Source organism: Delphinus delphis, chromosome 5 (assembly GCF_949987515.2).
Source record: "Delphinus delphis chromosome 5, mDelDel1.2, whole genome shotgun sequence".
Classification (NCBI taxonomy): domain Eukaryota; kingdom Metazoa; phylum Chordata; class Mammalia; order Artiodactyla; family Delphinidae; genus Delphinus; species Delphinus delphis.
In genome coordinates, this window is record NC_082687.1 from 109,928,003 (window position 1) to 109,943,181 (window position 15,179).

The 15,179-nt window shown below is 37.1% G+C and overlaps 1 protein-coding gene across 1 annotated transcript in view; it reads left to right on the plus strand.

The window, feature by feature from the left end:
* Positions 1 to 15,179, plus strand: part of ENPEP (glutamyl aminopeptidase) — a 104,985-nt gene that overhangs the window by 62,947 nt on the left and 26,859 nt on the right. Inside the window, exon 11 of the mRNA XM_060012892.1 lies at positions 10,663 to 10,742. Within this exon, the coding sequence (XP_059868875.1) occupies positions 10,663 to 10,742 (80 nt within the window). The remainder of the gene's footprint in view (positions 1 to 10,662; positions 10,743 to 15,179) is intronic.

Genomic DNA, 15,179 nt, shown 5'->3' on the forward strand with positions numbered 1-15,179 from the left:
GGAGTAGAGAGGACTACAGAAGACTTTCTTTCTTGAGGAAGTGATATTTAAACTGAGTAAATTGGTGTTGGGGGATGACTGTCGGGGTTTTCAAAACAAAATGCAACATATATGAAGGCTCTAAAGTTTAAAAGGAGCATTATACATATAATATGCAATGCTTACTGAGCATTTACTAAGTAGCTGGCACTATTCTAAGTACTTCAGTGTATTTTATTGTAACAGATAGAGAACTTTAGGCAGAAAATTTTTAAATAACTTACTCAAGGTTGCACAGAGTGTAAGTGATGGATCCTCGGTTTGAATGCAGGCAGCTCTGGCTCCAAGAACTGGACAACAGAGAGGCACTGGGAAGACTGGTGGGAGATAAAGTTGGAGGGGAAGGCAGGGGCAGGCATGCAGACCATGTTAAAGATTTTGACCAAAAGAGTGTGAAAATTCGAGGATGTTAAGGAGAGAACTGGCAGGATCATGTTTACATTTTTCAAAGTTCCCCTCTGGCTGCACTATGGAGAACAGATCAGGTGGGACAAGAGTGGATGCAGGGAGACCAGTTAGGATGATATTGTAGCTAGTGACCCATGTGAGAGGTGATGGAGTTGATGGGGCCTGCCCTAGGAGAATAGCCAGGCTGGGGATATGTGGCATATGTTCCAAAGATTGAGTTGAGCTAAAATTTCCAATTAAAGAATAAACAGTGTGCAGGGAATTGAATCGGATGAATTTACAGAGAACAATCTCCTTTTAAAATACTGTTCTCATCTTGCTCTATATAGCTCATACCCATATTTCTAGAGAACTGAAAAATCTTTATAGACCCACTTTATGATACCGTACTACAGGCAGCAGGTAACAGAACCTGTTTCCTGATTTCCAATTCAGGGCTTTGGGAATTGTTACATGAACAGCACACTCAGGTGATTCCAAAAATTCAAATTGCCAAAAACTTTCTGTCCCTGGCATCGAGAATGAAGAACACTCAAAATTATTAAATTAGCTACCTCTAGAAACTGGTTGGCCAGAAAGACAAGATCCAGCCTCATCCACCAGAATACAGGCACTAGTCCCCTCCACCAGGAAGCCTACACAACCCACTGAACCAACTTTAGCCACTGGGGACAGACATCAAAAACAACAGGAACTACGAACCTGCAGCCTGCATAAAGGAGACCCCAAACACAGTAAGATAAGCAAAATGAGAAGACAGAGAAACAAACAGCAGATGAAGGAGCAAGATAAAAACCCACCAGACCTAACAAATGAAGAGGAAATAGGCAGTCTACCTGAAAAAGAATTCAGAATAATGATACCAAAGATGATCCAAAATCTTGGAAATAGAATAGAGAAAATGCACGAAACATTTAACAAGGGCCTAGAAGAACTAAAGATGAAACAACTAACGATGAACAACACAATAAATGAAATGAAAAATACTCTAGAAGGGATCAATAGCAGAATAACTGAGGCAGAAGAACGGATAAGTGACCTGGAAGATAAAATAGTGGAAATAACTACTGCAGAGCAGAATAAAGAAAAAAGAATGAAAAGAACTGAGGACAGTCTCAGAGACCTCTGGGACAACATTAAATGCACCAACATTCAAATTATAGGGGTTCCAGAAGAAGAAGAGAAAAAGAAAGGGACTGAGAGAATATTTGAAGAGATTATAGTTGAAAACATCCCGAATATGGGAAAGGAAATAGTTAATCAAGTCCAGGAAGCACAGAGAGTCCCATACAGGATAAATCCAAGGAGAAACACGCCAAGACACATATTAATCAAACTGTCAAAAATTAAATGCAAAGAAAACATATTAAAAGCAGCAAGGGAAAAACAACAAATAACACACAAGGGTATCCCCATAAGGTTAACAGCTGATCTTTCAGCAGAAACTCTGCAAGCCAGAAGGGACTGGCAGGACATATTTAAAGTGATGAAGGAGAAAAACCTGCAACAAAGATTATTCTGCCCAGCAAGGATCTCATTCAGATTTGATGGAGAAATTAAAACCTTTACAGACAAGCAAAAGCTGAGAGTTCAGCACCACCAAACCAGCTTTACAACAAATGCTAAAGGATCTTCTCTAGGCAAGAAACAAAAGAGAAGGAAAAGACCTACAATAACAAACCCAAAACAATTAAGAAAATGAGAATAGGAACATACATATTGATAATTACCTTAAATGTAAATGGATTAAATGCTCCCACCAAAAGGCACAGATGGGCTGAATGGATACAACAACAAGACCCATATATATGCTGTATACAAGAGACCCACTTCAGACCTAGAGACACATACAGACTGAAAGTGAGGGGATGGAAAAAGATATTCCATGCAAATGGAAACCAAAAGAAAGCTGGAATAGCAATTCTCATATCAGACAAAATGGACTTTAAAATAAAGACTATCAGAAGAGACAAAGAAGGCCACTACATAATGATCAAGGGATCGATCCAAGAAGAAGATATAACAAGATATAACAATTGTAATATAACAATTGTAAATTATTTATGCACCCAACACAGGAGCACCTCAATACATAAGGCAAATACTAACAGCCATAAAAGGGGAAATCGAAAGTAACACATTCATAGTAGGGGACTTTAACACCCCACCTTCACCAATGGACAGATCATCCAAAATAAAAATAAATAAGGAAAATGTTCATTGCAGCTCTATTTACAATAGCCCAGAGATGGAAACAACCTAAGTGCCCATTATCGGATGAATGGATAAAGAAGATGTGGCACATATATACCATGGAATATTACTCAGCCATAAAAAGAAACGAAATTGAGCTATTTGTAATGAGGTAGATAGACCTAGAGTCTGTCATACAGAGTGAAGTAAGTCAGAAAGAAAAAGACAAATACCGTATGCTAACACATATATATGGAATTTAAGAAAAAAAATGTCATGAAGAACCTAGGGGTAAGACAGGAATAAAGACGCAGACCTACTGGAGAACGGACTTGAGGATATGGGGAGGGGGAAGGGTGAGCTGTGATAGGGCGAGAGAGAGTCATGGACATATACACACTAACAAACGTAGTAAGGTAGATAGCTAGTGGGAAGCAGCTGCATGGCACAGGGATATTGGCTTGGTGCTTTGTGACAGCCTGGAGGGGTGGGATAGGGAGGGTGGGAGGGAGGGAGACGCAAGAGGGAAGACATATGGGAACATTTGTATATGTATAACTGATTCACTTTGTTATAAAGCAGAAACTAACACAGCATTGTAAAGCAATTATACCCCAATAAAGATGTTAAAATAAATAAATAAGGAAACACAAGCTTTAAATGACACATTAAACAACATGGACTTAATTGATATTTATAGGACATTCCATCCAAAAACAACAGAATACACATTTTTCTCAAGTGCTCATGGAACATTCTCCAGGATAGATCATATCTTGGGTCACAAATCAAGCCTTGGTAAATTTAAGAAAACGATATCGTATCAAGTATCTATTCCGACCACAATGCTATGAGACTAGATATCAATTACAGGAAAAGATCTGTAAAAAACACAAACACATGGAGGCTAAACAATACACTACTTAATAACGAAGTGATCACTGAAGAAATCAAAAAGGAAATCAAAAATACCTAGAAACAAATGACAATGGAGACACAATGACCAGAAATCTATGGGATGCAGCAAAAGCAGTTCTAAGAGGGAAGTATATAGCAATACAATCCTACCTTAGGAAACAGGAAACATCTCGAATAAACAACCTAACCTTGCACCTAAAGCAAATAGAGAAAGAAGAACAAAAAACCCCCAAAGTTAGCAGAAGGAAAGAAATCATAAAAAGCAGATCAGAAATAAATGAAGAAGAAATGAAGGACGATAGCAAAGATCAATAAAACTAAAAGCTGGTTCTTTGAGAAGATAAACAAAATTGATAAACCATCAGCCAGGCTCATCAAGAAAAAGAGGGAGAAGACTCAAATCAATAGAATTAGAAAAGAAAAAGGAGAAGTAACAACTGACACTGCAGAAATACAAAAGATCATGAGAGATTACTACAAGCAACTCTATGCCAATAAAATGGACAACCTGGAAGAAATGGACAAATTCTTAGAAATGCACAACCGGCCAAGACTGAATCAGGAAGAAACAGAAAATATGAACAGACCAATCACAAGTACTGAAATTGAAACTGTGATTAAAAATCTTCCAGCAAACAGAAGCCCAGGACCAGATGGCTTCACAGGTGAATTCTATCAAATATTTAGAGAAGAGCTAACACCCATCCTTCTCAAACTCTTCCAAAATATAGCAGAGGGAGGAACACTCTCAAGGCCACCATCACCCTGATATCAAAATCAGACAAGGCTGTCACAAAGAAAGAAAACTACAGGCCAATATCACTGATGAACATAGATGTGAAAGTCCTCAAAAAAATACTAGCAAACAGAATCCAACGGCACATTAAAAGGATCATACACCATGATCAAGTGGGGTTTATTCCAGGAATGCCAGGATTCTTCAATATACGCAAATCAATCAACGTGATACACTATATTAACAAATTGAAGGAGAAAAACCATACGATCATCTCAATAGATGCAGAGAAAGCTTTCAACAAAATTCAACACCGATTTATGATAAAAACCGTGCAGAAAGTAGGCATAGAGGGAACTTTTCTCAATGTAATAAAGGCCATATAATCACAAACCCATAGCCAACATCATCCTCAATGGTGAAAAACGGAAAGCATTTCCACTAAGATCAGGAACAAGACAAGGTTGCCCACTCTCACCACTCTTATTCAACATAGTTTTGGAAGTTTTAGCCACAGCAATCAGAGAAGAAAAAGAAATAAAAGGAATCCAAATCGGAAAAGAAGAAGAAAAGCTGTAAATGTTTGCAGATGACATGATACTATACATAGAGAATCCTAAAGATGCCACCAGAAAACTACTAGAGCTAATCAATGAATTTGGTAAAGTAGCAGGATACAAAATTAATGCACAGAAATCTCTGGCATTCCTATATACTAATGATGAAAAATCTGAAAGTGAAATCAAGAAAACACTCCCATTTACCATTGCAACAAAAAGAATAAAATATCTAGGAATAAACCTACCTAAGGAGACAAAAGAGCTGTATGCAGAAAATTATAAGACACTGATGAAAGAAATTAAAGACGATACAAATAGATGGAGAGATATACCATGTTCTTGGATTAGAAGAATCAACATTATGAAAATGACTCTACTACCCAAAGCAATCTACAGATTCAATGCAATCCATATCAAACTACCACTGGCATTTTTCACAGAACTAGAACAAAAAATTTCACAATTTGTATGGAAACACAAAAGACCTAGAATAGCCAAAGCAACCTTGAGAATGAAAAACAGAGCTGGAGGAATCAGGCTCCCTGACTTGAGACTATACTACAAAGCTACAGTAATCAAGACAGTATGGTATTGGCACAAAAACAGAAAGATAGATCAATGGAACAGGATAGAAAGCCCAGAGATAAACCCATGCACATATGGTCACCTTATCTTTGATAAAGGAAGCAGGAATGTACAGTGGAGAAAGGACAGACTCTTCAATAAGTGGTGCTGGGAAAACTGGACAGATACATGTAAAAGTATGAGATTAGAACACTCCCTAACACCATACACAAAAATAAGCTCAAAATGGATTAAAGACCTAAATGTAAGGCCAGAAACTATCAAACTCTTAGAGGAAACCATAGGCAGAACACTCTGTGACATAAATCACAGCAAGATTCTTTTTGACCCACCTCCTAGAGAAATGGAAATAAAAACAAAATAAACAAATGGGACCTAATGAAACTTCAAAGCTTTTGCACACCAAAGGAAACCATAAACAAGACCAAAAGACTACCCTCAGAATGGGAGAAAATATTTGCAAATGAAGCAACCGACAAAGGATTAATCTCCAAAATTTACAAGCAGCTCATGCAGCTCAATAACAAAAAAACAAACAACCCAATCGAAAAATGGGCAGAAGACCTAAATAGACATTTCTTCAAAGAAGATATACAGACTGCCAACAAACACATGAAAGAATGCTCAACATCATTAATCATTAGAGAAATGCAAATCAAAACTACAATGAGATATCATCTCACACCAGTCAGAATGCCCATCATCAAAAAATCTAGAAACAATAAATGCTGGAGAGGGTGTGGAGAAAAGGGGACACTCTTGCACTGCTGGTGGGAATGTGAATTGGTACAGCCACTATGGAGAACAGTATGGAGGTTCCTTAAAAAACTACAAATAGAACTACCATATGACCCAGCAATCCCACTACTGCCATATACCCTGAGAAAACCATAATTCAAAAAGAGTCATGTACCAAAATGTTCATTGCAGCTCTATTTACAGTAGCCCAGAGATGGAAGCCACCTAAGTGTCCATCATCGGATGAATCGATAAAGAAGATGTGGCACATATATACAATGGAATATTACTCAGCCATAAAAGGAAACGAAATTGAGTTATTTGTAGTGAGGTGGATGGACCTAGAGTCTGTCATACAGAGTGAAGTAAGTCAGAAAGAGAAAGACAAATACCGTATGCTAACACATATATATGGAATCTAAGAAAAAAAATGTCATGAAGAACCTAGGGGTAAGACAGGAATAAAGACACAGACCTACTAGAGAATGGACTTGAGGATATGGGGAGGGGGAAGGGTAAGCTGGGACAAAGTGAGAGAGTGGCATGGACATATATACACTACCAAACGTAAGGTAGATAGCTAGTGGGAAGCAGCCGCATAGCACAGGGAGATCAGCTCGGTGCTTTGTGACCACCTAGAGGGGTGGGATAGGGAGGGTGGGAGGGAGGGAGACGCAAGAGGGAAGAGATATGGGAACATATGTATATGTATAACTGATTCACTTTGTTATAAAGCAGAAACTAACACACCACTGTAAAGCAATTATACTCCAATAAAGATGTAAAAAATAAAAAATAAAAATAAATAAATAAAAAAGAAACTGGTTGGCACCTGAACTGGAGAAGCCAGTGGTGCTCACCTTGTTGAAACCTGTTACCAGCCTCTCCCCCTGGAAACCTCACTCAGCTCTTCCACAGTAAATGAAATTCAGAGAAACTGGATATCTTGCTGGAATGCAGGTTCTGAAAATTAATAGTTCATGCCAAAACAAAGGAAAATTTGAGGTCTTAGACCCAATGAAATCAGTCAGGGAGTGTCTGTATTTCCTTCTTTATCTTTATTTTGGAGAGGAAAGATTATGATGGAGAAAACTTCTCTGTTTTTCACTCTTTCCTCTTCATAATATATGAATGATTTGAAACTTAGATCTGACTTGTTATCAGGTGATAATTCAATTACATAAATCAACATAATTTCTGTGATCATTCTGTTAACCATAAATTGTTTTTTACAGTTACTGTTTTATGTTCTAGCAAATCAGACTGGCCATAACACTGCTATTTAAGAGTGTTTGCACATATAAAATTTTAAAAATATATTTCTTTCTTGCGAAACAAACTTCCATTGGGAAAGCTTCACAGTAGTTGTTCCCTTCTCTTTCATATCCACTGATCTGTTAAGCCAGAGACATAGCCAACACTGTTTTTAAACCTGTGGGATTACATTTTTAAAGACTACTCCTGGGTTATAGATTCCTCTCCACACAAACAAAAAACTTTATTACCAAGGGAACTAAACATATCAACAGGTCTAAAATCATTTTAAAAGTTATAATAAATCTTTAAATTGTATTCATCAAGATTTAGAACATGGAACCATACTAACATTTACACTTTTCTCTAATTTTTTTTTAGTTTTAACCTTCAGAGACTTTAAAAAATTTTTAGATTCACAGATGCATGATTTTTAGTGACCATTTATCATAAAGTCAATCTACGTGTTCCCTGTTTTTTTAAAAAAAGTTACAAGTTATATATGCATAGGAAAATAAACCTAGAAAAGACAGGCTATCCTCTTGAGAACATTTCTTAAAAATCTGTAGTGGCTCTTGAACAAATACGAGAGAAAAAGACATTATATAGAAAGTTATCATTCCTTATTTTTCCATTTGATTAAAAAGTTAGATCATAATAATATAATCTAATTATAGATTAGATTATATGGGGCGTAATGCCCCCAGAAAGGAATTAGTTTTTTCTCCAACCCTAGTGTTCACCTGCTCTCTGTTCAGGTATATTACTATCTGGTAGACAATGTTAAGTTGTATTATAAACTAAATGGTCTCTTCCCTTTTCTCACTGCTTAAATATTCCAATATTAGGGAATTCTTACTGACCAGAAACTTTTTATAATTTAAATGGACCACACATTTGTAAGTTACTGTTTTACACTATGGCTTCAACCATCTCTTAGAAATGGGCCAGTTTCACATCTCCATCAGGGATAGTTCTCCATGGGACAAGTTTACATGTCTTTGGCAGTCCAGTCAATGTAAACCGGTGGAAGAATGGTAGTAGGTATGTCATGTTGGGGCAAAGTCAGTTTCCTTAGTGAAAATTAGATTGGCCATATTTATACTGTCAGAAACTGTTATATTGTTAGATATTTTAAAAGTGAATTATACCTTTAAAAAATTAAATCTGATACTCTTGAATTTTAGGAAACTCTATCATTTATGTCATTTCTATTTCTTGACATTTTGTACTCTCCAATCTATAATTGTACTCACATTAGATCCTGTAAGTGGCTCCAAAACTATAAAATTATATAGCCTCAACCCTGCATCCTTTTTTGTCTTATGATGCTCTTACAGACCTCAGAGTAATATTTTTTACATGACCTTAGCATTATATCTTATGCCTACTCTTAGGCACAGCCTAGTCCCAGAGACCGTGTCTTAGAGGGGACAGTGGAAATGTGAAATCCTAACTGTGCATACAGTGTATCAAGATACTCCGTACTCTGTTGTTTCAGTCGGGTTGGCATTGGGGAAAGGTGAGGAGGAATGAAATGTTAGTCTACATGGCAACACCACATCAGCAGAGCAGTGAAAGAGTGCAATCTGTAGGTAGAATGTGACTTTAAAATAATGCTTCTTTGTCTATCTGTCGAGAAGCTCTGGCAATATTACTAGTCTATCTAAACTACAGACAGACTTTACTAGACTACAAGTACTAGTCTAGTAAAGGGATCGTTCTTAGGTTGGCTTCACTAAAATCAGACCCTGAGGTGATCATTCAAGTGAAAGTGACTCATTAGGAAGTCTAGGAAAGGCTGGTAGGGGGATTGGCAAGAGGGATATCAAGCAGAAAAGGTGCAACAATAAACAGGTTCTGTCCAGGGTGACTACCCTGCAGGGAAGTTCTAGAGACAGTGCTTCAGTGTGGTCCTGCAGATGGGGCAAAGAACATTTCCATGCCCATCCATCATTGGCTAAGGGCTGCATCCAAGGATGTAAACTCCCAGGAACTTCTAGCTTTCCTTGCTCAGGCAGCCAGAGGGCAGTCCTCTAACAGAGAGACCCAGGTGCTGGCTGTGGGCAGGGAAAGCATAATGGAATCCAGGGTGTACAAAAATGACAAAGAAATTCAAGGGGATAAGGGTGGAGCACTGACAATTTCTCCTATAGGATCCAAGAAACAATTTATGTACTGGTTCTATGAAACTTACATCCAAAAACATTCCACTGCAATAAACTCCTTCAAGAGCGCTAGTAAAAGTTCAATCTATAAAACATTTCACTAGTTAGACAACAAAGGATGACTTCTTTCATATAGATGGCAAATATATATTCTCCCTGAATTACATAAATTTTATTGTATCTTGAAAGGGAGAAATATCATTCCCCCATTCTCTATTAGGGACTTTAATGAACACAGATGAAGAAAAACAAGGCCAACTCTGAGTTGAAACCTAAACCCAAACACAGATTCATCTTTTCTCTAGATCTCCTGTGTTTTCTGACTGGTAAGATATGATATGAGAACGATCTAAAAGACATTTAAGACCTCTTTTATGAGATTTCAAGACTAAAATGTTAAGTATATATTGTATCAAAGTACAAAGCTAACCTCCTCCCCCCTGCTCTACAAGAAAATACTAAGAAGCTAAAAAGAACACTAAAACCCACTGAAACATGCTTGCCTGGTGAGTTTTCTTTGCAACACACTGGTTCACATGATTGTAAATAGGAGATATTTAAAGAGCATGATAAGCTTTAAGGGATGATGGTGGTGGTGTCATTGCAACATAATTTCTAAAATGCATTATTTCCTTCACAGCATTTTAACATTGTCTTCTGAATTCTAAAAATGTATTGTGTTCCTTGACAGAAACTATAGCATATTAAAGTCTGTGCAAGTATGTATGTGAATGCTCAATTTTATATGTGTTATATTTATGCAATATCTTTATTCCAAAGCTTCAAGCCATTTTTCTTGAAATTATCTTCTTCATCCTTAGCTAATTTTTGATACAAAGTTCCAAATTTTAGAGATTTATATAAATTGAAAGCAATTACATAGCCTATCTTTACCACAAAAGAGTACTGTATTAACTGTATTAATTGTATACTATACACTGGACAATTGCTTATGAGGAAAATATGCTTGTCTATTGCTTTTTATGCTTGTCTATTTTTACTTTGGAAATGTTTTTATTTTTTAGTAATAAAAGTTAAAATTTTTCTTTTTAAAAAACTTTAGTTACACATGGAATATTCCAGTTAAATGGACTGAAGATAGCAAATCAAGGATTACATTCTACAATAGGTCAGAAACAAGAGGTAAATATCATCAATTGATTTTATTTCTTCTTTGAATTAATGTACTACATTAAGTGAATAGAAGTGTAAAGAAACAACAATAAAGATGGAACTTATGATGTAAACTTCAGCAAAAAGAAACCTTTTAAGTAATTAACTGGTGAGCCAAAATCCTTATCTATAATAATGAGAACTTTTTTACCTTAAGAAATTCTTTGTAATGATTTACCATGACTGGTACAATAAATACCCATATCCAAAGGAGAAGGGTCAGATACCCAACCACTGGAAGATCAATGTATCAATTTTCATCCTTTCTTTGCTCTCTTCCTTCTTTCCTCGCTTTTTCTCCTTCCTTCCTTTGTTCCTTCTCTTTTCCTTTCTTCTTTTTAAATATCAGATAAGCCACTGAATTTCTTAGAATGTTATGTAACAAGCCTGACTTTTTAAATGCTGCCATTAAATTAGACCTATCATTTTTTCAACTAGCATGACATTAGAATCTTTAATGACTCCAAATCATTTTTTCTAAGCTGTCAAGTTGTCACCAGTAGCTCAAGGCATTACCTATATCTATATCCATCCATCTAACCATCTCCCTAAGTGAATGACTTGGCACTTGCCTGTGTTAAATTCAGCTGTGACTGTTCTGCTCACTTAAACCAACTAGAAATATATTTCTGTATTCTATCTCCACTGATTTGTCTTTTCCCTTCTTGAAAAATTTTAGAGTTACATAAAAACATGGGAGACCTTATCACATGTTCTCTACTACAGATCGCTGAAAAAATAAGACAGGTTTTAGCAACCATCCCAGAAGAATCTTGCTTTTTATACTTTTGCTATTGTGCTTGTTTTGTGTTTCAAAATCACTTCTTATCTAAGACAAATGAGACTCTTCTTCATCCCTTCCCATGAGGACTTGGTTTCAGAATAGCATTTGGCATGGACTTTCCCCCAGGGCTTCTCAGGGATAAAAGTAGATCATCTATCCTCTAATTACATATGCCTATTTGCTCCTGTAAGATATTCTAAAATAGTAATTGATTTCCTCTGGCAAGTAAGTTTTTACACTCTTTCCAGTAGATTTTTTTTAAAAAACAACTTTATTGAGATATAATTCACATACTAGGAAATTCCCCCATTTAAAGTGTACAATCCAATGGTTTTTATTACATTCACAGACACTTGTAACCATCATCACAGTAAATTTTAGAGCATTTCAATCACCTCAAAAAGAAACTCCATATCCTTTAGCTATCAACTCCTCTATTCTCCTATAACCCCAGCCCTAAGCAACCACTAATCTACTTTCTGTCTGCATAGATTTGGCTATTTTAGACATTTCACATAAATGGAATGATACATGTAGCATTTTGTGATAGCTTCTTTCACCTAACATAATGTTTTCAAGTTCATCCATGTCATAGCATGTATCAGTACTTCATTCTTTTTTATTGCCAAATTATATTCACATCATATTGATATTACCTTTTGTAATATCATATTGATATTACCAAGGTAGTATCATATTGATACTACCTTTTGTTTATCTGTTCAACAGTTGATGGGCATATGAATTGTTTCTGCCTTTTGGCTGTTATGAATCATATTGCTATAAACATTTGTGAACAAGGTTTTATGTGGCTCCGATATAGTTTTTTCAGCTTTGGTTTTTACTTTTACTATAAATTATTTTGTGAGTTTTAATTTTTACTATAAACTCTACCAGCTTTGCTATAGTCGAGGTAAGACCCCTTTCTGTTGCCTTTACAACAAAACTTTCTTTTGGTCATTTAGGCTAACCTTAACTGATGTAGTCAGCAATTTCTCTTGAATTCTTTTAGAATGCCCAGATCAATGCCATTTTGTCTTAGTATTTTATATAGGATAATTTTGTGTTTGAGTACCAAGCTCTATCTTTTGTGGGCCGTCTTCTGACCATTTTCTTACTCAAGTACATTACTCAAGCCAAAGGAAAATGGAGAAGACAGAAAAAAAGTTTAAAAAATGTGCAATAGCACCGATAAAAGGCATAATAAGGCTAGGATTCCCTTGGGAGGTTTTCAGTGGATCTGGTTTAAATATTACTACATATTTTCCCCATTGGTCACCATTGGTTAACTGAGGGTTGGGGGAATGTCTGGGAAGCTGCTTGATTTGTTGTTTACAAATTTAAAAGCATGAGTAATTTATATACACTAACACAATGTACCTAGCATTTTCATGAAATGAGGTTTCCACAAAAGTAAATTTTCCAGATAACTAAAGCTTATTCAAGTGCTTTGTAAAATAGGTTTCAGGAGTTAACAATAAACATTCTTCTTGTATGTATTATGTACTTATTAGACAGAATATTTGAATAATGAATTAAATAATGAATTAAATTAATTATTTCAAACAAGTATTTACTGAGAACTAACTTATGGGCCAAACACAGGGACAGGTATGGAGATAATGCTGGGTAGGGGGGAACCCACAATCCTTACCTTGTGGTAATTACTGTCTAGGGAGGGTGTGGACGAGTCAGGCAAACATAATACCATGTCATAAGGGCCTGGTGTGGTAACAGCCAAAGGCACTCGCAGGAGAAGCACCAGCGGAGATTTAGGGGTTGAGCAAAGTTACTAAAGAAAGGGACATCTAGTCTCAGAGTTAGGGGGGGCTAAAGGTAGAGTTTAAGTGGATGACAGGATGGACTGAGTGTAGACTGAAATAGTGCTACAGACAGAAAATGCTAGTATGAAAGTGAGAAAGCAAAGGGCTCTTAGGGGAAGCTCTATCCCTCTGTCATTACATTTAAGACATTTTTTGCTGTAACTATTGACTTTATCTGTCTCTCCCCTCTCTGTAGAATATTCCTTGAGAAATGGAGCTTATTTTTTGTTGTTGTGTGGTTGTTCTATATCTCCAGCAGGTACCTAGTAATTGTTTATTGAATGAATGAAGTGGCTCTAATGTTCACAGAGCTTTGATGACAAACCTATCTTTATCTGCAACTTCAGAATCATGACTGGTCACTTAGCCAGAAGCAAACTAGACATCTCTTCCTACTTCAAAGTGCCTGCTCCATTTTTAGGCTATGCAATAAGTTCCGGTTTCCTGTTTGGGGACATCTTCAGCTCTCAGCTCAGAGCACAGATGACAACATGTCCTGAGTGTACTGAATGGGCAATCAGCTCAGGTTACCAGCCCCACCTCCCTCTTCTCATTTTCTTTGGTGATTCATCAGTTAGAAATTTCCCAGGCAAGAGTGGGACTTCCCCTAAGGTCGTTTATTTACATTTGTGTTACACACGGTATTTTAAATTAAACATGTACTTTATAACAAAAGAAGAGGATCTCCATCTCAGATGCTTCTCTGGCTATTCTAACCTACCCTGAATAATCTCTCCTCTCATTGTTGAGAGTATATTTTATGCTGTTAGTTTCATCAATCCTTGTTCTTAGTATTATTCCTTAGATTTTAAGCAGCAGCATGGTTATTTATGATTCATATGCTCTGTCTTTTCTTTTTAAAGTAAATTATAAGCTCTTTGAAGATACCAACTACACATCATACTCCTTGTCTCCTGCTCCCCTATTCCCAACAAGGTTCTGTGTGCATCCTAAGAGTTACTAAGAGTTCAGGAAGTCCTTGCTTAATGAACGTTTGTTTGCCTGCAGACCGCTGTGCTTCTAGAGGCTGACTGTGTATAGTAATGCCTCTATCTTTAGCATCAGCTACTATTTTGGCTACTGTCAGTGCATCTACATTTAGTAGTATGCCATCTTTTTGTTTCTAATCTGCTGCTTTCTAACATTTCGAAGACTTGTAGATTATCACATGATATCAGACAACCAATCTTGCTAAAACATAGTATTTAAAAATAGGGATTTGGGACTTCCCCGGTGGCACAGTGGTTAAGAATCTAACTCAGGGCTTCCCTGGTGGTGCAGTGGTTGAGAATCTGCCTACCAATGCAGGGGACATGGGTTCGAGCCCTGGTCTGAGAAGATCCCACATGCCGCGGAGCAACTGGGCCCATGAGCCAACCTACTGAGCCTGCGCATCTGGATCCTGTGCTCTGTAACAAGAGAAGCCACGACAGTGAGAGGCCCGCACACCGCGATGAAGAGTGGCCTCCGCTCACCGCAACTAGAGAAAGCCCTCGCACAGAAATGAGGACACAACACAGCCAAATAAATAAATAAATAAATGTATTTTAAAAAAAGGATCTGCCTGCCAATGCAGGGGATATGGGTTCAATCCCTGCTCCGGGAAGATCCCACATGCTGCAGAGCAACTAAGCCCGTGCACCACAACTTCTGAGCCTGCGCTCTAGAGCCCACAAGCCACAACTACTGAGCCCACGAGCCACAACTACTGAAGCCAGCACGCCTAGAGTCTGTGATCCACAACAAAGAGAAGCCACCACAATGAGAAGCCTGCGCACTGCAATGAAGAGTAGCCCCCGG